Source organism: Papio anubis, chromosome 4, assembly GCF_008728515.1.
Source record: "Papio anubis isolate 15944 chromosome 4, Panubis1.0, whole genome shotgun sequence".
NCBI lineage: Eukaryota > Metazoa > Chordata > Mammalia > Primates > Cercopithecidae > Papio > Papio anubis.
Genome location: NC_044979.1, coordinates 136,778,255 through 136,800,816, shown reverse-complemented (window position 1 = coordinate 136,800,816; position 22,562 = coordinate 136,778,255). Strand labels below are relative to the sequence as shown.

The 22,562-nt window shown below is 48.1% G+C and overlaps 2 protein-coding genes and 1 long non-coding RNA gene across 4 annotated transcripts in view; 1 reads left to right on the top strand and 2 right to left on the bottom strand.

Moving 5' to 3' along the window:
- The window catches only part of LOC101007877 (nuclear envelope pore membrane protein POM 121C), a 52,117-nt gene extending 49,754 nt beyond the window's left edge, over nucleotides 1-2,363 (bottom strand). Inside the window, exon 1 of the mRNA XM_009202828.4 lies at nucleotides 2,221-2,363. The gene's annotated coding sequence lies outside the window, so the exon portion shown is untranslated. The remainder of the gene's footprint in view (nucleotides 1-2,220) is intronic.
- Nucleotides 2,364-2,376: 13 nt separating this feature from the next.
- LOC108584959 lies at nucleotides 2,377-3,345 on the top strand. Its single transcript, XR_001900637.3, has 2 exons — nucleotides 2,377-2,570; nucleotides 3,145-3,345. It is a non-coding gene; the product is annotated as an uncharacterized LOC108584959 (long non-coding RNA).
- A 10,303-nt stretch (nucleotides 3,346-13,648) lies between these two features.
- Nucleotides 13,649-22,562, bottom strand: part of HIP1 (huntingtin interacting protein 1) — a 65,026-nt gene continuing 56,112 nt past the window's right edge. For both annotated transcript variants that reach the window (XM_031665498.1, XM_021935735.2), the window contains 6 exons: nucleotides 22,427-22,527; nucleotides 22,066-22,171; nucleotides 20,217-20,340; nucleotides 19,274-19,335; nucleotides 14,656-14,764; nucleotides 13,649-13,878 (listed from right to left, as the gene is read on the bottom strand). In XM_031665498.1, the coding sequence (XP_031521358.1) occupies nucleotides 13,826-13,878; nucleotides 14,656-14,764; nucleotides 19,274-19,335; nucleotides 20,217-20,340; nucleotides 22,066-22,171; nucleotides 22,427-22,527 (555 nt within the window). In that variant the 3' untranslated portion in view covers nucleotides 13,649-13,825. The remainder of the gene's footprint in view (nucleotides 13,879-14,655; nucleotides 14,765-19,273; nucleotides 19,336-20,216; nucleotides 20,341-22,065; nucleotides 22,172-22,426; nucleotides 22,528-22,562) is intronic.

Here is a 22,562-nt window from a genome sequence, read left to right as displayed (position 1 = left end):
CTGGGTTCAAGTGATTCTCCTGGCTCAGCCTCTGGAGTAGCTGGGATTACAGGCATGCGCCACCACACCTGGCTAATTTTTCTATATTTAGTAGAGACGGGTTGGCCAGGGTGGTCTCGAACTCCTGACCTCAGGTGATCCGCCTGCCTCCACCTCCCAAAGTGCTGGGATTACAGGTGTGAGCCACTGCACCCAGCCTAAATGATATATTTAGATACATGCTTCAGGAAGATTAGTCTTAAGAGAATGGGTAGACTGATGGCAGAAGGAGATGGCAAACAGGAGGACCAAAGAAAAGACTGCTGCAATAGGCAAGCTAATACTTAAAGTACCGAAGGAGGGGCCGGGGGAGAGCAGTGAGAATGCAAAGAACAGAAAAATGGAGACAGCTGTCTAAGATCTGTCACTTCCCAGAAGGAAGAGGACGTTCACAGTAAAATCTGTCAGTTTCATGCCTTAGCGACTGGTGAATTTAGTGAATGCACAGGAGGTGAAAGGCTGGGAGAGGAAGCAAATACCACCACTTAGATTTAGACAGGGTCTGAGGTATGAAAAAGGTACATACAACTGTCCTACAAACAGATGAAATGCAGTCCTCACATGATATGCCCTGTTAGGAGCCTTTAGGAGCCATCTGAACAACCCTGTTCATTGAGATGGTATAGAAGAGCAAGAACTCCAAATATGTCCAGAACAGACAGGCCGGGTGCAGCGGCTCATGCCTGTAATCCCAACACTTTGGAAGGTAGAGGTGGGAGGATAGCTTGAGGTTTGGAGTTGGAGACCAGCCTGAGCAACGTAGCAAGACTGCTTCTACAGAAAATGTTTAAAAATCAGGTGGGTGTGGTGGGGGCCTGTAGTCCCAGCTATGCAGAAGCTGAGGTCTGAGGGTCGCTTGAGCCCAGGAGTTCGATGCTGCCATGAGCTATGATCATGGCACTGCACTCCAGCCTGGGCAACATAGGGACACCCGATTTTCACAAAAAAAAAACTTTAAAAATTAGCCAGGCGTGGTCAGCTGTGCACACCTGTGCACTCTTGAGTCCAGGAGTTGGAGGCTGCAGTGAGCCATGATAGCACCACCGCACTCCCAGCCTGGGCGACAGAGACAGAGATCTCTCTCTCTCTCTCTCCTCTCTCTCGTCTCTTTCTCTCTCTAGAAAGAGTCTTTATTAATTTATTTATTTGAGACAGAGTCTCACTCTGTCACCCAGGCTGAAGTGCAGTGGCACGTTCTCTACTCACAACTGCTGCCTCCCGGGTTCAAGCAATTCTCATGCCTCAGCTCCATGTAGCTGGGACTACAGGTGCATGCCACCATGCCCAGCTAATTTTGGTATTTTTAGTAGAGACGGGTCTCACTCTGTTGGCCAGGCTGGTCTGGAACTCCTGACTTCGGGTGATCCGCCCGCCTCTGCCTCCCGAAGTGCTGGGATTACAGGAGTGAGCCACCACGACCCGCTGAGACCTTATCTCTTAAAAAAAAAAAAAAAAAAAGAGAGACCGGGAGCGGTGGCTCACGCCTGTGATCCCAGCACTCTGAGAGGCCCAGGCGGGCGGATCATGAGGTCAGGAGATGGAGACCATCTTGGCTAACACGGTGGAACCCGTCTCTACTAAAAATACAAAAAACTAGCCGGGCGAGGTGGCGGGCGCCTGTAGTCCCAGCTACTCGGGAGGCTGACGCAGGAGAATGGCGTGAACCCCAGAGGCGGAGCTTGCAGTGAGCCGAGATCGCACCACTGCAGTACAGCCTGGGCGACAGAGTGAGACTCCGTCTCAAAAAAAAAAAAAAAAAAAAAAAGAAAGAAAAAAGAAAAAAGACAAAACGGGGGTGTGGGGAGGGGGCAACACAGAACAGAAACAGAACCTTGGGGAACAGAGACACAGCGCTGAGTTGAGCAGAAACCAGGGCAGGAGCACCAGGCAGGGACGGAAGACTCGGCTCCATCGAAGGAGTGGGATCCTGGGACTCAAGAGAGCGGGAGCACAGGGAGCAGGGATGAAGATGGCGAAAGCACGACCTGCCAGGGCACTTGCTGAGGAGCCACACTCCACACCTACCACGCGCTAGAACTGCCTTTTAATTGTCACGTGCTTGCCAAAACTCAAGACAACGACGCACAATGCTGGAGGTTGGAAGCCGAGGATGACCTGCCCAGGGCCGAACTCGGGGAATGCAAGAGGCCTAGTCGGCCCCAGGGCGCGGAAGGGACTCACCCGACCAGGCCATGTCCAGACGGGGGCCCCAGGGGGCGGTGGCCAGACCACGGCCGTAGCAAGTGTCCCCCCAAGGCGGCTGCGACTTATGAGGCCCCTACTTGCACCAGTCCGGGCCACGAGGACCCGTTCCCAACCTCCCTAAGCCGCCTGGCCGCAGCTCTGTCGGGCGCGAGGACCCCGGGCAGGCGGAAACCTCGTGGTCCCGACGTGCACCGCGCACACCTGCGTCACTGAGGGGCGACTCCCACGACAGAGGCACGAGGTGGCTGGTTGCCGGGCAACGAGGCATGGCTGCTCCCTGCTCTCATCCGGCTCCCAGAATCTTAGATTGAGGGCGGGAAGAACAAGTAGGTTGGGTCCTGCCTTCCTCTTTCATCTTTCAGACTGGGGGAATCCAATCCAATCACCCTTGTGTACAAGAGTGGGAATCTAACTCGGCCCCAGGTGGCCCGCACCCCCAAAAGGTATTCAGTGCCTCCAAGGCTGTGGCTCCTTACGAGCCCCAATCCCTAGTCAGATTTGACCCTTGCTGGTGCCAGGTTTTCCTGGGATCTCCGGGAACAGCAGGTCCATACACAGTTGGCGATTTTCCACGGTGAGACGTTGGTGGTTGATTTTTGTTTAGTTCTTTGAAAATTACTCAGATCGTTCTGAAGACTGCCTGGAAAACTGCACATTTAGACTGAAACCAAAACTCATGGGCACTTTGTCTATTTTTTTTTTTTTAACAGTTGCTAAGGGGTTTCCCCCGTCACAATCATTCTGTCACAGTCTGGCCAAAACTGAACAGCTAAAGCCTGTTCTACTAGTCTGAGCAGTAGAGAACCCCATTGGTGGGTTTCAAACTCTGGAGTTCCTCTGTCTATTGCAAACTAACTGATTCTGGCACCTCTCCACGGCTTTCTTTTCTTTTTTTTCTAGACTGAGTTTCACTCTTGTTGCCCAGGCTGGAGCGCAATGGCGTGATCAGGCTGCTCCCTGATTATAAATTCTCACTTGCTCACACTGTACTTGGAGTTGACCCCAATCTCTTCCCTACTGCAAGACCCTTTGCAGTGATCCCTATATCTATCTCGATTGACACCCCGCCCCGTTGAATAAAGTCTTCCATGCCGTCTTTAACAAGTGTCATTGAATAATTTTTTTCTTTTCTTTTTTTTAAGAGGGAGTCTTGCTCTGTCACCCAGCCTGGAGTGCAGTGGCGCGATCTCAGCTCACTGCAACCCCCGCCTCCCGGGTTCAAGTGATTCTCCTGCCTCAGCCTACTGAGTAGCTGGGACTACAGGCATGCGCCACCATGCCAGGCTGATTTTTGTATTTTTAGTAGAGACGGGTTTCCCCATGTTGGCAAGGCTGGTCTCGAACTCCTGACCTCAAGTGATCCTCTTGCCTTGGCCTTGTAAAGTACTGGGATTACAGGTGTGAGCCACCATGCCCAGTTGACCCCAGATTTTTAACATTCAACCCAGTGATTTTTCGCTCTGCCCTTTTTGCCAGTCTTCATTCCTTGCTAAAACAGGCCATGTGTCTTCTCCATTCTGGATGTAGGGATTCTAAACATTGCTGGTGAAAAGCAAGGACTCCCTGACAAATGCATGCTTTCTCAGCGGCATTGTGCTCCTAGTGTGGATTAGAAATTCATTCATTCATCCTTGTGGCCTTGCTGTCATATGGCCTATAACATTTCCCCAGCTTCCTATAGTATGCAACAAACTTTCAACTCCACCCCACTCCAATTTTACTAAATGGTCTCACCTACATCTATTTTGCACCTGTATATTTTGTATACATTTGTTTTTTCTTTGAGACAGAGTCTCACTCTGTTGCCCAGGCTGGAGTGCGGTGGTGCTATCTGAGCTCACTGCAACCTCTGCCTCCTGGTTCAAGTGATTCTCCTGCCTCAGCCTCTTAAGTACTTGGGATCACAGGCACGTGCCACCATGCCCAGCTAATTTTTAGATTTTAGTGGAGATGGGGTTTTGCCATGTTGGCCAGGCTGGTCTTGAACTCCTGACCTCAAGTAATCTGCCCACTTTGGCCTCCCAAAGTTCTGGGATTACAGGTGTGAGCCACTGTGCCAGGTTTTTTTTTTTTTTTTGAAACAAGGTTTCACTCTGTCACCCAGGATCATGGCTCACTGTAGCCTCCACCTCATGGCCTCAAGCGATCCTCCTGCTTCAGCCTCCTGAGTAGTTGGGGCTACAGGCATGTACCACCATGCCCAGCTAATTTTGGTTTTAATCTTTGTAGAGATGAGGGTCTCCCGCATTTGCTTGTAACGGGCATCCAGAAGAACTTTGCACAGGGCCTTTGCACATGCTGCAACTCCCCTGGGAGTCAGCATTGCCTCCCTCATTGTTTGTATGAGGCCTCCCCATCTGCTATATCTCAGCTGTCACTTTGTCATGGCAGCTTTCCTACGATCCCTCCTGATTTGCTTATTTGACACTTGTGCTTCATTCCTGAAACAGTCTTCCCTTGGTTTTCAAATATCACATTCTCCTGATTTTTCCCCAAACTCTCCAGCTTGAGTTCAGCCTAATGAACTTGGCTATTTATTTATTTGAGACAGGCTCTAGCCCTGTCACCCAGGCTGGAGTGCAGTGGTGCGATCATAGCTCACTACAGCCTCAAAATCCTGGGCTCAAGTGATCCACTCACCTCAGCCTCCTATGTAGCTGGGACTACAGGTGTGCACCACCACACCTGGCTATTTATTACGTTTTGTAGAGATGTGGTTTCCCTATGTTGCCCAGGCTGGTCTTGAACTTCTGGACTCAAGTGATCTACCCACCTGAGCCTCCCAAAGTGCTGAGATTATAGGTGTGAGCCACTGTGCTCAGCCAATTTCTGTTCTTTATAAATTACCAGGTCTCAGGTACTATTAACGCAGTACAAATGGACTAAGAAACTGATCGTAGTAAAAATACATTAAACTTGGTTATTTTATTTTTTTATTTTTATTATCATTTTTTTTGATATAGAGTATCACTCTGTCACCCAGGCTGGAGTGCAGTGGCGCGATCTCAGCTCACTGCAACCTCTGCCACCTGGGTTAAAGCAGTTCTTCTCCTGCCTCAGCTTCCCAAGTAGCTGGGATTACAGGAACCAACCACCACGCCCAGCTAATTTTTGTATTTTTAGTAGAGATGGGGTTTCGCCATGTTGGCCAGGCTGGTCTTGAACTCCTGACCTCAGGTGATCTGCCCGCCTTGGCCTCCCAGAGTTCTGAGATTATAGGCATGAGCCACTGCGCCCAGCCTAAAGTTGGTTATTTAATTAATTTATTTGTTTTGAGATGGAGTTTCGTTCTTGTTGCCCAGGCTGGAGTGCAATGGCGCGATCTTGGCTCACTGCAACCTCTGCCTCCCGAATTCAAGCAATTCTCCTGCCTCAGTCTTCCGAGTAGCTGGGATTACAGGCATGCGCCACTACACCCAGCTAAATTTGTATTTTTAGTAGAGGTGGGGGGGGTTTCTCCACGTTGGTCAGGCTGGTCTTGAACTCCTGACCTCAGGTGATCCACCTGCCTTGGCCTCCCAAAGGGCTGGGATTACAGGCGTGAGCCACCGTGCCTGGCCTTGGTTATTTTAAATACAGAAAATCCTCAAGGCTTCATTATAGACCCTTTTCTTTTCTTGTACTCTTTCCTATTGTTAGGGCTTTAGGTACCATTCAATTCCCATGACCTCTGACTTCTGAGTTAAACTTTGCATCTTCATAAGAATGTTTCAAAGACAACTCAGCTGAGGCCAGGTTTGGTAGCTCACACCTAAAATTCCAGCACTTTGGGAGGCAGAGGCAGGATGATTGCTTGAGGCCAGGATCTGGAGGTTGCAGTGAGCTATGACTGGGCCACTGCACTCCAGCCTGGGTGACAGCGCAAGATCTCCTGTCCCAGCCTTTAAAAAAAAAAAAAAAAAAAAGGCAATTCAGGCTGGGCGTGGTGGCTCACGCCTACAATCCCAGTACTTTGGGAGGCCAAGGTGGGAGGATCACTTGAGGTCAGGAATTCGAAACCAGCTTGGCCAACATGGTGAAACCTGGTCTCTACTAAAAATACAAAAAATTAGCCGAGTGTGGTGGTGGGTGCTTGTAATGCCAACTCCTAGGAGGCTGAGGCAGAATTGCTTGAACCCTGGAGGTGAAGGTTGCAGTGAGCTGAGATTTTGCCACTATACTCCAACCTGGGTGACAGAGCGAGACTCTGTCTCAAAAAAAAAAAAAAAAAAAAAGGTAATTTGCTGAGCTTGACCTTCTTCCAGGTAGATGGCGCCACTAATTTCACAATCCAGAAACCCAGGACCCCTCCCTAAAAGCTCCTTCCCTAGCCCCCCTCTATGTAACCCAAAGCCTGTCTGTCCATGTCCATTTTACCTGCCATGTGTCTCTTTGGCCTGCCATTACTCCTGTCTCTCCTGCCACTACCCTGTCTCACATGCCATCACCCTTTGCCTGGACTATGACAATAGCTTCCTTGTTGGCTTCCCCCATCTACTCTGGCTCCACACCACTCTGTCCTCCATACTGCAACCAGAATGGTCTTTTCATAATGCAAATCTCATCATGTCGCCCCTTTGCCTAAAGCCAATCAGCCGCTTTCCATTGTCTGCACAATTGAGTAGAACTTTTATTTTTTATTTTTTTGAGAGGGAGGCTTGCTCCGTTGCCCGGGTTGTAGTGCAGTGGCATGATCTTGGCTGCCTGCAACCTCTGCCTCCCAGGTTCAAGCGATTCTCGTGCCTCAGCCTCCCGAGTAGCTGGGATTACAGGTGTCCGCTGCCACACCCAGCTAATTTTTGTATTTTTAGTAGAGATGGGGTTTCACCATGTTGGCCAGGCCAGTCTCGAACTCCTGACCTCAAGTGATCCTCCGCGTTGGCCTCCCAAAGTGCTGGGATTATAGGCATGAGCCACTGTGCCCAGCCTAGTAGAGCTTTTAAAGGACAGTTCAAGATGCTTTTTTTTGGCGTTTTTTTTAAGACAACGTCTGGCTCTGTCACCCAGGCTGGAGTATGCCATCATAGCTCCCTGCAACCTCTGCCTCCTGGGCTCAAGCAATCCTCCTGCCTCAGTCTCCCAAGTACCTGGGAATACAGACATGTGCCACCACACCCAGTTAATTTTTTGTATTTTTTGCAGTGATAGGGTTTCTCCATGTTGCCCAGGCTGGTCTTGAATTCTTGGACTCAAGGGATCCACCTGCTTGGGCCTCCTAAAGTGCTGGGATTACAGGCATGAGCCACCTCGCCTGGCCTATGCTTTAAATGGAGCAGGTTCACCTTGGCATTCTGCCACTGGGAGCAGAAAAGACCAGCTGCAGGCCAGTGTCCCAGTCTTTGGTATTTATCCAGATCACCTTCCCACTGAGCAAGGTGATCCCACTGGTTCTTTGATCTCCTTAGAGATGCTAGCTTCTGATTACCTGCCTCATTCTCTCCTTACGTGATGAGTCATTTGGGCCAATTTTCCTGCTTTCCAAGCCCAGCCTTTCCCAATCTGTGTCTCCCCTGTAGGTCCCCTGGCTTAACACACTGGCAGTATTAGGTTGCAGCCAATCGTGCTGTGGAAAGGTCGCTCTGCAGCCCAGCCCAGCTCTGTTAGCTCCCTCTGTCAATCCTCTGCTAGCTGTGACTGGCTTGCTCTGAGTCCCTTTATGACCAGTAGCTTCTGTCTCTGAGCAGAATTGGTCACATCTCATTTTAAGGTAACAGGTTAATTTGCATCGCAAGGGTGCAGAGGGAGGAGCCACAGCCTGAACCCCCAGATTTTAAGAGACCTGATCTATATGATAGTTTTTTTTTTTTTATTATTAGTATATATTTTTATACAGGGTCTCTGTCACCCAGGCTGGAGTGCAGTAGCACAATCATGGCTTATCGAAGCTTCGACCTCCCCAGGGGCTCACATGATTCTCCCATCTCACCCTCCCTAGAAGCTGGGGCTACAAGTGCACACCACCATGCCCAGCATTTTTTTTTTTTTGTATTTTTTTTTTATAGAGACAGGGTTTTGTCATGTTGCCCAGGCTGGTCTCAAACGCCTTGCCTCAAGTGATCCTCCCACCTCGGCCTCCCAAAGTGCTGGGATTACAGGCGGCAGGCACCACCGCCCCTCCCTGGCCTTTTTTTTTTTTTTTTTTTTAAAGAGACAGGATCTTGTTCTGTTGCCCAGGGTGGAGTACAATGGTGTGATCACTGCAGCCTCAACCTTCTGGACTGAAGTGATCCTCCTGACTCAGCCTTCCAAGTAGCTGAGATTATAGGCATATGCTACAACGCCCAGTTAATTTTGTTGTTGATGGGGTCTTGCTATGTTGCCCAGGCTGCTCTCAAACTCCTGTACTCAAGTGATCCTCCCACCACAGCCTCCCAAAGTGCTGGGACTACAGGCATGAGCCACCATGTCCAGTGTCAAACTAGTATTTCTTTTTTTTCCCCTTTTTGTGAAGAACAGCATCTCACTATATTGTCCAGACAGGTCTCCTAACTCCTGGACTCAAGCTATCCTCCTGCCTCTGCCTCCCTAAGAGCTGGGATTATGGGTGTGAGCCACCACACCCGGCTCAAACTAATATTTCTAAGACACATTCCCAGAGGTGTGGGGCTAAGTGGATTCCATGAACCCCAGCATACAAATGCAGGCTTCTCACTGGAACCTATACCTCAGAGCCACGCTGGCCAGTCAATCACCACCATGCTCCATTGCCAGGCGGAAATATTTATTTGAAAAATTGAAAACACAGATGCAATGTATTATACAAAGAAAGGTCTTAATACCATAATAAAAGTATTGTTGGAGGGAAACAGAAGCCAGTGGCCACCTGCCCTGGGAAGGTAGGCACTCAGTGAAAAATGAAATTCATTTCAAGGAACTACCCTACTGGAAACCCGGGGGAAAGGGTAAACACAGAAGAGAAGAAAAACAAACCCAACCCTACCCCTGCAAACCGAAATGTGAAAGAGTTTGTTATCAGTTTGAGACAATTGCATTATCACCAAGATGTAACCGAACCCCCCTCGGTTTGCCCCTGTGAGTGGTAATCAGTTTCATTTAGGGCCTTCAAACCTGAGGTAGTTGAGGGTCACCTGAAAGACATGTCTGGAAAAATCTACTCTCAGAATCGAACCCAACAGCATTGAATTGTTTCCTGTTGCTTTGGCTCCTGACAACACCACGGTGTGATGCTGATCTTGTGTTTGGTCTGGACCTGGGAGGGGAAGGAATTTGGCAGCAAATAGCCGGCCTGCTTTGCTGCGTCGATGGCTGGCAGGTCCGTGGTGGTGTTTTTCTATGCTACAGGTGGTACCGTCTCTGGAGGACAAGGATGGCAGAGAGAGGGCAAAGCCAGTTTGCTTGGAAAGCCAATGTTGGAACTGGAGGCTTTCCCTGGCAGGACTTCCAGAGATTTGGAAAGGTGGTAGAAGGTAGCAAGATACTGACCAGTTATTAAAGACCAGGGTCAAGTGGAGCCAGGAGACCCCTCTAGACTAAGGAGCTAAGAGAGAGCTTCCAGGTGCAAGCTGAGAACTAGCTCCTCCACAGGGTCGAGGGACCAAAGCCAACTAATCTGACCAGAGCGACATGTACCTGTGATCCCCGTGTTACCTGGTGGCAGAAACCTTGGTGTCTGACTTGGTAGCTGGGACAGTTCCAAGAAAAGTTGCTCTAGACAGTGGTTCTTCCAGTCACTGGGTTAGAGGGACCCGTATTCTGGTGGGATTTTAGGGGTACTGCTATGGACGGCCGCATCAGCAAACAATCTAAACTAGTCTCATTGAAACTCCTTGCTCAGATATAAAATAACCCTGCCAAGGTGGCTCTTCTCTTCTGTTTCTTTCTCTCTCTCTCTCTTTTTTTTTTTTTTTTGAGACGGAGTCTCACTCTGTCACCCAGGCTGCAGTACAGCGGTGTGATCTTGGCTCACTGCAACCTCCGTCCCCCAGGTTCAAGCGATTCTCCTGCCTCTGCCTCCCCAGTAGCTGGGATTACAGGTGCCCACCACCACACCCGACTAATTTTTGTATTTTTAGTAGAGACGGGGTTTCACCATGGTGGCCAGGCTAGTATTGAACTCCTGACCTCAGGTGATCCACCCACCCCTGCCTCCCAAAGTGTTGGGATTACAGGAGTGAGGCACCACGTCCGGCCTCTTTCTCTTATGTAAACAAACATCTTTTCTCTAGAGGTCTTAGGGCACTGTCTTACAAACTTAAGTAACAGATGCTGTTTTTCAACTTCTTGTTGATCCTAAGCCATTATTTTGTTGCTCTCCCATCTTGTCATGACCCATTTACACTCACCCGAGACTTGTCACTAGTGATGCTCAGTGACTCATTTAAAAGGCTGGCAGGTTCATTTTTAGCTTTAAGATGTGATTCCCGTTTTAATCCAAGGTGTGTCACTAAATACCTCTTCATCTTCATTTTTAGAAGAGTCACAATAGGAAAATTTGATTTTGTCTAGAGAATGGGGTAGCCGTTCTAATCTGAGCTATTACGAAAGTAATTATGTGACATCTGACAGTTACTTCCTCATGTGACACTGACTTAGCCTCTGCTTCTGTTTAAGTGCTTTCTTAACTGTTATGACTCAGGCTAAGTCGACAAAAGTTTTAAACATTTCTGTGGCGTTTAAAAGGTGACAGAGATGGAGTCTCGCTCTGTCACTCAGGCTGGAGTGCAGTGGTGCAATCACGGCTCATTGCAGCCTCAAACTCCTGGGCTGGGCTCGGACAGAGAATCTTTTTTTTTTTTTTTTTGTGACAGGGTCTCACTCCGTCACCCAGGCTGGAGTGCAGTGGCACAGTCAGGGCTGACTGCAGCCTCAACTTCCCAAGCTCAAGCAATTCTCCCACCTCAGCTCCCCAACTAGCCGAGACTACAGGCATGTGCACCATCATGCCCGGCTAATTTTATTTTTGAATTTTAGTAGAGACGAGGTCTCGCTATGATGCCCAGCCTGGTCTCAAACTCCTGAGCTCAAGCAATCCTCCCGCCTTGGCCTCCTAAAGTGCTGGGATTACAGGCGTGAGCCACTGTGCTCAGCTGGGCAGAGAATCTTAATTTGATCCAGTACACTAGACTTTTTGCCCCATTTGTAATTTGTTTTTTTGGTTTTTTTTGAGACGGAGTTTTGCTCTTGTTGCCCAGGCTGGAGTACAATGGCGTGATCTCAGCTCACTGCAACCTCTGCCTTCGGGGTTCAGGAGATTCTCCTGTCTCAGCCTCCTGAGTAGCTGGGATTACAGGCACCCGCCACTATGCTTGGCTAATTTTTGGTATTTTTAGTAGAGATGGGGTTTCACCACATTAGCCAGGCTGGTCTCGAACTCCTGACCTCAGGTGATCCACCTGCCTTGGCCTCTCAAAGTGCTGGGATTACAGGCATGAGCCACGGGTACAGTGGTGCCCCACCGCCCCATTGGTAATTTGAAACGTATGAGTTGGAATGGCTGAGATCTAGAAGTGAGGACTAGCTACTTTTGGAAATGTTGACCCGCATCAAGAACACACTGATTGGTTTAGTTGCCACAACTGGGACAGGGAAGCCATGCACCATTCCTTCTGAGCCTTGAATAAAAAAAAAAATACTAAGCAGAAAGCAGCATTCAACACAAGACTGCCCAATTTCTGGTGCTGATACTTCCTTAGCCCAGTATGGAGGTCACACCTCTGAGTATGGTCATCCCAGGTCCTGGGAGAGAGTTTTTTGAATGTCCCACTTAGAAAATGCACAGAGAGGGAGTTGGGGAGGGGGGTGGGCTAGGGAGATGGGGGTTGGTTCACAGTGATCAAACAGAAGTCTCACAACCCGTCATGTAGCAAAACCTAGCAATGTTCTGTTGGGGCAGATCCTGGGAAGTGCATGATGGCTACCACCAATGAGTTGCTATAGATAAAGAAGGAAGACGCTGTTTTTCCAAGATCAGAAGGTCACTTAAATGCTGGGGTCCATCTAGAACAGGAAAAGTGCTGTTGGGCTGCCCATCCCTGGCAAACTGTTCATGTGCCCTCTGTCCTCATCCTGTCCACAGGGCAGCGAGAGCCTGGGGCATATGGCTGAAAGGAGTTAGAGCCGCTGGCTCTGTCCTTTCTCATTTTCTCTGACTCAAGAGCTCTGAATGATCTCCTTGCTTTGGGATCCAAGTCAGTAACAGTCCAGCACCTTGGCCTTGCTTCTGATTCTTGAAGGCTGATGTAGCCGGGCAGAAAGATGAGCCTTGCTATAGTCACACCTGAAGTCCTGATTGCTCCAAGCATCTCTTTGTAGGCTGTTGCTGCTTAAGGGAGGTTAGTAATAAATACTAAGGGTAGCAAACCAAGTATAGGGTTCTTTCCTGATGGGAGCAATTGCGTCTGATCTTCCGGGTTTGTCAATTGCGTAGAAGGTGGAACGATCTTTTTATTCAAGAGGATGCCAAGGCAGACGTCTGCAGAAAGGAGCTGGGAATCGCTCCCACGCTCCCTCTCTGGGCCAAGGGAGATGGCCCACTTGACACAGACCGTTCATGGACAGTTCATTCTGGCAGGGAAGTAGTGTTGATCTCACCAGTTCCATTCAAGCATGTGATAAAAATTTTTGAGCCTGGTCACAGGAACTCCTAAGAAACGTGTCCTGTGAAGACCTGGGCTGTGTGAACCCTCTTGTCCCTCTTTCTGTTGTCTTCTCCCTTGTGAAGGTGGACAGAGGCTTTCCGCTGGGGTTCAGCTTTAGGAGGGAAAGGCACTCACTCCTTCTGCCTTTTGAGGAAAGCTGTCACTCAGCAGCTCCGCCTGACCCTGGAGCATGGACTGGGTGGGCCAGCACTTGCTCAGCGTGGAGGCGGAGGTGGAGCACCGAGAGGCCTGGACAGCACCATCGCCGGAGCTGCCACAGTGGGGGGCCCTGGAGACTCAGCTCCAGGGGTGTGCCCTTTGGGAGAGTTGGCTATGTGAGTGAAACTTAAAAAAAAAAAAAAACAACCAAAAAACCCAACCAACCACCATAAGAAGCAGTGGAAATCCACGGCACTGCCCAAAGAGGGGGAGAATGGCCTTGGCATTCACAGCCAGGACACTCCTGCTGTCCTTCTGACTGTGCAGATTTCAGGGTAGTGTCCTGGTTTGGAATCCATCAGCCCTCTGATGCTCACAAGTTTGTGCAAATGATGAAACTGAAAAGACTGAGAAGAAAACAGAAAAAAAAAGGCATAAGATCTTCCCTCTCCAAGCTGTCAACGAACAACAAGCAGCCCCTCTATTAAGGATACCCATTGTTGTGGGGGTCAAATAGTCAGCAGGACTGGATGGAAGTCCTCTCTGTTGAGTGGCCCTGTCCCCCACCACCCCTCTTTGCACCTAGGCTTGCTCATGGGCAGCACTGGCCAGCCTGGATGCTAACTAGGGAGGCGGGGAAAGAACAGAGATGACCATGAGTCCAAACAGAAAGGGTGTCGCTATGGAGGGAGTCTTTGGAAGTGTCATGCAGGTCCTCGGCATTGGGTAATGGCAGTGGTGTGGCTGCCCCTGGGACTCCAAGGATTTGGCCTGTGGCTGGGGAAATGACACACACGAGATAGGTAATAAGGATTTACACTGACATATGGGGTATCGGTTTGGCTCTATTCTTTTTCGGTTACCGCTTCTTGCAGTGTAGGTGGAGATGCCTCTGTTCCTAAAAGACAATGATAATTTATGTTGCAAAGCGCTTCATGCATGCATACACTCACTTAACCAAAAAACCTGCCACCATGGGGGCTCAAAAATACATTATAATTATAACCATGGTGTAATCACCTAGTCCCCGAGTTTGGTGTCTAGGAATGACTAGGATCTGTCTATGGTTGGTGCCCAGAGTCTGTCAAATCCCATAACAGTCAACAATCTTGGTTGTGATCAAGTTGACTGCTTTTGACATGCAGACAGCAACATATAGACTCAAGGTGATGGATGGCAAGTCTCTGGGCTGGCAGGCTGAATGTGACTCCATGCCACTGCGTTTCTCAGCACCTGATCCCTTCTATCCTTTGGCAATTGTTGCCCTTCACTGGCTCTAGATAGTCAGAATCTTGTAATTCACTTGTCCCTGTCTGCCAGATCTCCACTGACCACTATTCTTTCGTTTTTCAACTCTCTGCTGGCCAGAAACTAAATTCCCAGGGAGTTAGCAAGGCTAGCTGGGCCTGGGAAGGAATGGCAGTGAATGAGTTATGATCAATGTTTAGGTCTTAAAAGGTGACAACAAAAGCTTTTAATTCACCATAATTTCACCCAGAGTTAGACTTAAAGGTTATTTACAACAGAAGAGAAAATAGGTTCCATGAGGAGAGAAGAGAAGGAAGAAGCCACTGATCTGGTGGGTTCCTTGTTCTGTTCCATTCTAGGGGAAGGCCCTGTCACACAGCTTCCCCTCCCTGCTGTGGGTTAGTGCCCGTCCTTGGAGTCAGCTCACCTTCTTCCCAGCCCTCAGCAACACCAGCAAGCTCGTAGTGCTTTTTCCGAAGCTCTCCCAGTTTTTGACGCTCCTTCTGCAATTCATTTTCTAGCTCTAGCACCCTAACCTGTAAGGAAAGTGAGTGGGATTTTCTTTTGATCAGCTCTCTGAGATTTAATTTTTATGTATATTTTTTATAGAGATGGGGTCTTGCTCTGCTGCCCAGGCTGGTAGTGAACTCCTGGCCTCAGGAGATCCTCCTGTCTTGGCCTCCCAAAGTGCTGAGATTACAGGCATGAAACACCATGCCCAGCCTACATCTATCTTATTTTGATTACCCCCTTTCTGCTGCATTGTGAATTCCTCTTCTTCTGCATTATTCACCCTGTTTCCATACTTTATGTAGTCCTCAATTTCTGTTCTCTTTTTGCTTTAATTTTTCCATTCTCCCATTCATTTATCTATCCCAGTAGCTCTTATGTTTTACTCACTGTGATCCTCTACTGGAAGTGAATGATGCTTTACAAATACCTAAATGGGAGGTGGGCTTATCTTCTGTTGCTCTGATAAATCACTATCTAAAAACAACTCTAATGTTTAGCCTAACTGTATGGTGAGTGCCAATCTAGTTGTAACCCTTCTTCAATTCCAGTTCCCTGGAAACCCAGGTAGGAACCAAGTATGATGGTTCTGATATCTTTCAGGTATTTGTGCAACTTAGGCTTATTACTGCTACAGGAAAAAGCATGGACAGTCTTACTAAAGGAAAAGGTGATCTTGCCTAGCTCTACTTCTCATTAATGTAATTTATTTTATTTCTTAATTCAAGGAATATTTGCTGGCCAGGCACAGTGGCTCATGCCTGTAATCCCAGCACTTTGGGAGGTCAACGTGGGTGGATCATTTGAGGTCAGGAGTTTAAGACTAGCCTGACCAACATGATGAAACCCCATCTCTACTAAAAATACACAAAATTAGCCAGGTGTGGTGGTGCATGCCTGTAATCCCAGCAACTTGGGAAGTTGAGGCAGGAGAATTGCTTGAACCCAGGAGGCAGAGGTTGCAGTGAGCCAAGATCACACCATTGCACTCCAGCCTGGGCAACAAGAGCAAAATTCCATCTCAAAAAAAAAAAAAAAAAAGGAATATTTGCTGAGCACTGATCATGTCCCTGCTTACCTTATAGAGGGAAAAGACAAATGAAGGAGAAAGATCAGATTGCAAAGAAATGACACAGGGAAATGTAATAAAGCCTAAGAATAGTCAGCCAGGTCTAGTCTCAGAAAGTCATTTTTCAGCTTTTGTGGCCTTAAGAGCTCAGCTGCCTGGAGACCTGGAGAATAATATTCCAGGCAGAAGAAACAGCCAGAGCAAAGGCTCTAAAGCAAGACAGATCTGGAGGTGTTGGGAGAAGGAAGGAAGTTGTATATGAGACATATGATAGAAGGGTAGGGTTGCAGGATGAAGTTGAGAACCAGGCAAGGATCATTTTTCACCCAGGCTCATGACCTCATGAGGAGCTTGGATGTTGTACATGCAATGAAAAGCCACTGGGAGGATTTAAGCAGAAAGGGGACATCCTGAGATTTACATTTCTAAACTATCACATGGGGAATGAATGGACTGTAGAGGGTCAAGAGTAGAAGCAACTAGACCCAGTGAAGTGGTTCCTTTTTTGTTTTGAAACAACTTTTTATTATGGAAAAAGTAAAACATCTACAGAGGGACGGAGATTAGCAGAGTGACCTCACTGTGCTCTTCACCCAGCTCCACCAACTAACCATATGACCAGACTTGCCTCTGCAATGCTCTTTGCTATTCTCCCCACCACCTGATCGTGCCATGGGATTATTATTATCATTATTTTTAGAGATAGGGTCTCACTCTGTCACACAGGCTGGAGTGCAAGAGTGTGATCACAGCTCCCTGAAGCCTCAAACTCCTGGATTCAAGTGATCCTCCTGCTTCAGCCTCCAGACTAGCTGGGACTGCAGGCATGTGTCCAGCTAATTTTTAATTTCTATGTAGAGATGGGGTCTCTCTATGTTGCCCAGGCTTGTCTTGAACTCCTGGCCAAGCAATCCTCCCAACTTGGCCTTCCAAAGTACTGGGATGATAAGCATGAGCCACTGCACCCAGCCTACCACAGGATTATTTTTAAATGACTATTCATATAACATTATAGGTAAGTTGCTTTTGCAGTGGTTCAGGAGACAGAGAATGGTGGCTTAGGTTACAGTAGGAAGATGGAAAGAAGTGGAAAGATTAAGCTTTTGTTTTGTGATTTAGCATTAACAGGCCTTGCAGATGGATTGGATGTGGAGGGTGAGGGAAAGAGAGGAATCAAGGATGACTGTTTGTGGCTCAGCACCCAGTAGGCGGTGGGGGTGTCATTTACTGAGATGAAATAAACAAGGGGAGGGACAGAGTGGGGTGTGAGGGACACCAAGAGGCCTGTTTTGGACATCAGTTACGTTTGAGATACTTATAGGGCATTAGTGGGGAGCTATCAAGAAGGCTGCTGGATAAGTATGGGGCTCAAGGAGAAGATCGAAGCTGTGGAGAAGATTTTGGAATTTATCCACATATAGGTGGTATTTAAGTCAAGAGGGGATGGGTGCAGTAGCTCACGCCTGTAATTTCAGCACTTTGGGAGACCGAGGCAGGTGTATCACCTGAGGTCAGGAGTTCGAGACCAGCCTGGCCAACATGGTGAAACCCTGTCTCTACTAAAAATACAAAAATTAGCTGGGTGTGGTGGCGGGTGCCTGTAATTCCAGTTACTTGGGAGGCTGAGGTGGAAGAATTGTTTGAACCTGGGAGGCAGAGGTTGCAGTCAGCCAAGATTGCATCACTGCACTCCAACCTGGGCAACACACTGAGACTCTGTCTCAAAAATAATAATAATGATAAAAATAAAGTCAAGAGGGACCGAGTGAGACTGCTAAGCAGAAGTCCCTTCAGTATTCAGACAGAAATTTGGCTTTGCTGGTGATCTGTGTCTTTTCCTAAAGATGCTGAGCCAGGTGCAGTGGCTCATGGCTATAATTCCAACACTTTGGGAGGCTCAGGTGGGAGAACTGCTTGAGCCCAGAAGTTCAAGACCAGCTTAGGCAACATAGTGAGACCCCCATCTCTACAAAAAATAAAGAAAGAGGCTGGGTGCAGTGGTTCACACCTGTAATCCTAGTACATTGAGAGGCCGAGGTGGGCAGATTGCCTGAGGTCAGGAGTTCGAGACCAGCCTGGCCAACATGGTGAAACCCCATCTCTACTAAAAATACAAAAATTAGCCGGGCGTGACGGTGCATGTCTGTAATCCCAGCTACTTCAGAGGCTGAGGTGGGACAATCGCGTGAACCTGGAAGGCGGAGGTCACAGTTAGCCAAGATCATGCCACTGTACTCACTCCAGTCTGGGCGACAGAGCAAGACTCAGTCTCAAAAAAGAAAGAAAGAAAGAAAGAAAAATTAGCTGGGCATGGTGGTGTGCAACTGTAGTCCCAGCTACTCAGGAGGCTGAGTTGGGAGGATCTGCCTGAGCCCAGGAGTTCAAGTCTGCAGTGAGATGTGATGGCACCACTGCACTCCAGCCTGAGGAACAGAGTAAGGCCCTGACTCAAAAAAAGAAAAAAAATTGCTGAGTGACGCATCTTGGAGTACTTTAACAATTCCAATTTGAAATTCACCCCAAGACTGATGACCAATAATTCTAGAAAAATGATATCAATTTTTTTAAAGGATCTTGCTGATACCTATTTTGCATCGTATGACTTTATAGAACAACAGAGAGAAATAATGGCATTGCCTTTGATGAGTTAAAAGGATTTTCTCTTTTAAAACTAAAGGTCATACGCAAATAATTCATATCAGAAGTCTAAAACAATGTTTATAGTAAGACTATTAAGTTTGTGGATACTAAGAGATCCTGGATAACATTTAGAGGAATGTTAGTCCAAGACTAGTGGGCAAGAGTTAAGAGTCTCATCTTGGCTGGGTGTGGTGGCTCACGCCTGTAATCCCAACACTTTGGGAGGCTGAGGCAGGAGGATTGTGTGAGGCCAGGAGTTGAGACCAGCCTAGGCAACATAGTGAGACCCTGTCTTTACTTTATTTAAGGAAAAAAGAAAATGGCCGGTGGCTCACACCTGTAATCCCAGCACTTTGGAAGGCCCAGGTGGGCAGATCACAAGGTCAGGAGTTCGAGATCAGCCTGGCCAGCATGGTGAAACCCTATCTCTATTAAAAATAAAAAATTAGCTGGGCATGATGACACATGTCTATAATCCCAGCTACTTGGGAGGCTGAGGTAGAAGAATCGCTTGAACCTGGGAGGTGGGGAGTGAGGTGAGCCGAGATCATGCCATTGCATTCCAGCCTGGGTGACATGAGACGACTCCGTCTCAAAAAAACCAAAATAACAAAAGAACAAAAAAATAAGGATTCTGATCTTCACTAATAACCTCCACCTCCACTGTTTCTTCCGGCATGATTTACATTCAGTCTTGGGTTAGTAGGTGCACCTGTGTTCATTTCCACTCAGGTCTCTCTCCCTCTGCCTTTTCTCCACGGGAACAATATTTAGAGTCCATGTCTAGGCAATAGAGGCTATCTAGACTTAGCGATGGAGCTCTCACCTGGGAATCCATCTCTTGGCGTTTGATCTGTGTCAGCGTCATGCTTGAGAAGTCCATGTTGTCTGCAAGGATGGAAACAAGAAGATCTTATCAAATTCTACCCTGCCTGACTGGCACCTGAGAGGTGGACAATGCCAACACTCTGTGGAAACACCTGGTTTGCCATTTGTCTACACTGTATGAAAGTAACTGAGGGGGCTGGACATGGTGGCTCACTCCTGTAATCCTAGCTCTTTGGGAGGCTGAGGTGGGTGGATCACGAGGTCAGGAGTTCAAGACCAGCCTGGTCAACATAGTGAAACCCTGTCTTTACTAAAAATACAAAAATTAGCCAGGTGCAGGGGTGGGCGCCTGTAATCCCAGCTATTTGGGAGGCTGAGGCAGGAGAATCACTTGAATCTGGGAGTGGAGGTTACAGTGAGCCAAGATTGCACCATTGCACTCCAGCCTGGGCGACAAGAGCAAGACTCCGTCTCAAAAAAAAAAAAAAAAAAAAAAAGGCAGGGCACAGTGGCACAGTGGCTCACATCTATAATTCCGGCAAACTTTGGGAGGCCAAGGTGGGCGGATCACCTGAGGCGAGGAGTTCGAGACCAGCCTTGGCCAACATGGTGAAGCCCCGTCTCTACTAAAAATACAAAAATTAGCGGGCGCAGTGGCGGCGCCTGTAATCCCAGCTACTCGGGAGGCTGAGGCAGGAGAATCGTGTGAACCAGGGAGGTGGAGGTTGCAGTGAGCAGAGATCGTACCACTGCACTCGAGCCTGGGTGACAGAGTGAGACCCTGTCTCAAAAACAGAAAGAAAGAAAAAATAAAATAAAAAGATGAAAAATATGAAAGAATTTAGACACAGTCCTGTGGGATTTGGTTGGGATCACAGGGAACGATGCAGAGAAGAGCTCAAGGATGCAAGATAAGAAAAGGGTCCCTTTGGAAAGGCTACCTGTCTCTTCAATCTGTGATTTGCCGGAAATGGTTGAGGCCACGACGCCGGCAGTGGCCTGGTTCACTCCCCGAGAGGCCTGCTGCAGCTGGGCTAGGTTGGGGCTGTCCTTATCAGCTTTCACCTACCAGGACAAAGCGGATTTAGGTTCACACAACACCTAGAGCAAGAAGGACTGAATCAAATAATTGCTCTGATGGTTCTTAGCAAACATATGTGGGCCAAACGGCAATCACCAATCAGCTTCTCAAAACCTGCTGCCTACAGTCAGCTCCTGACATTATCTATCATCTGAAAAATTATTCCTGGCTTCTTTGCTTGGTGGCTCCCAAACTCTAAGCATTATCACTTATTTGGACAGTGTACCCAGTTGTAGAAATCAATCTGGGATGACAAGAAATAAGGGCAAATAAAGAACACTGAGATACTGTGAAACTCTTCAAAGGATTTTGAGCACCCGGTTTACATGAGAATTAGTTGGGGGCATTGATAGTATTGAGTCAAAAATTTTTTTGTTTGTTTTTTGAGATAGAGTTTCGCTCTTGTTGCCCAGGCTGCGTGATCTCAGCTCACTGCAACCTCCGCCTCCCTGGTTCAAGTGATTCTCCTGCCTCAGCCTCCCAAGTAACTGGGATTACAAGTGTCCACCACCACACCCGGCTAATTTTTTGTATTTTTAGTAGAGACGGGGTTTCAACATGTTGGCCAGGCTGGTCTTGATCTCCCGACCTCAGGTGATCCACACACCTTGGCCTCCCAAAGTGCTGGGATCACAGGAGTGAGCCACCGTGCCCGGCCTGATTCAAATTTGAAGACTAATAAGGAGGAGTTGTGGAATCTCAGAGATAAGTCAGGTAACCTGTTTATGATGCCAACCTATTCCTTATTTGAGTGTTTCTTGAATGCCAGGACAGCTAATAGGAAGTTGGCATTGCTGGGACTCTCTAAGGCCACTTGTAACGGATGTGAGGAAAGTCACGAGGGACATGTGTGGTGCACTGGGTACAGACGTTCCTTGCTGTCACATGAAAGGACTCTAAGGCTGGGTGTGGTGGCTCACGCTTGTAATTCTAGCACTTTGGGAGGTTGAGGTGGGTGGATCACGAGGTCAGGAGATCGAGGCCATCCTGGCTAACATGGTGAAGCCCTGTCTCTACCAAAAATACAAAAAATTAGCTGGGTGTGGTGGCGGGTGCCTGTAGTCCCAGCTACTGGGGAGGCTGAACCAGGAGAATCACTTGAACTCGGGAGGTGGAGTTTTGCAGTGAGCCGAGTTTGCGCCACTGCACTGCAGCCTGGACAACAGAGCAAGACTCTGTCTCAAAAAAAAAAAAAAAAAAAAAAAAAAAGCTGCTGTAAGAGGATGGTATGGGACCCTTAAGAGGCTGAATTTGTATTTGGAATCGAATCCACCTGAGCCCTGGATAAATCATCTGTTGTCAGGTCCAGTTCCATCCCACCATCCAAGTACTGTCCAACCTAGCCAAGTACTCTCTAACTCCTAAGTACTCTCTAACTGAACCAAGTACCATCTAACCTAACCAAGTACCATCTAACGTAGCCTAGTACTCTCTAACCTAGCCAAGTACTGTCTAACATAGACAAATATATCCCTTAGTATTCTATAACCTAGCCAAGTTCCATCTAACCTAGCCAAGTACTCTCTAACCCCTTAGTACTCTCCAACCTAGCTAAGTACCATCTAACCTAGCCAAGTGCCATCTAACCTAGCCAAGTACTCTCTAACTCAGCCAAGTACTGCCTAATGCAGCCAAGTACTCTTTAACCTAGCCTAGTACTCTCTAACCTAGGCCTTCCAGGGTCCTAGGAGGTCCAGCACAGGTCCTACCTTGGATGCAGCCACAAGCTGGGCTGTGCTAGCAGCAATTTCATGCGAACACACCATTAGCTCCTCAAATTTCCCTCTGCCTTGTACCACCAGATCAGCTGCATCCCTGATGGAAAACGACAAGAGGGACTAGGTTTTGGGCAGATGAGCCGCAACTCCTCCACAATCCCACCTCCAGACCCCCAGCATCACCCTGTGTCCCCTGGGAGAGCCAGGCTCCCTTGTAAACTTGGTCCTATTGACTTCCTGATCAATAGTTTATTGATCAGGGAGAGATTCTTTTCCCCTCCTTAGCTATTGTTTGGAGTGGATCAATGGAAGAGGGGTCAGGGGAGGAGCCTTGGTACCAATGGATACTTACACCATGACAGTGGCTCCCCAGCCCACAGCCTTGGAGGCTGAGATGAGTCCTTCTGTCCATCGAGAGTTCTTGGCATAAAACTCTTTAGGGGATGCTGTACCCTAGGGAAGAAAAAAATAGTCGTAGCCACCTTTTA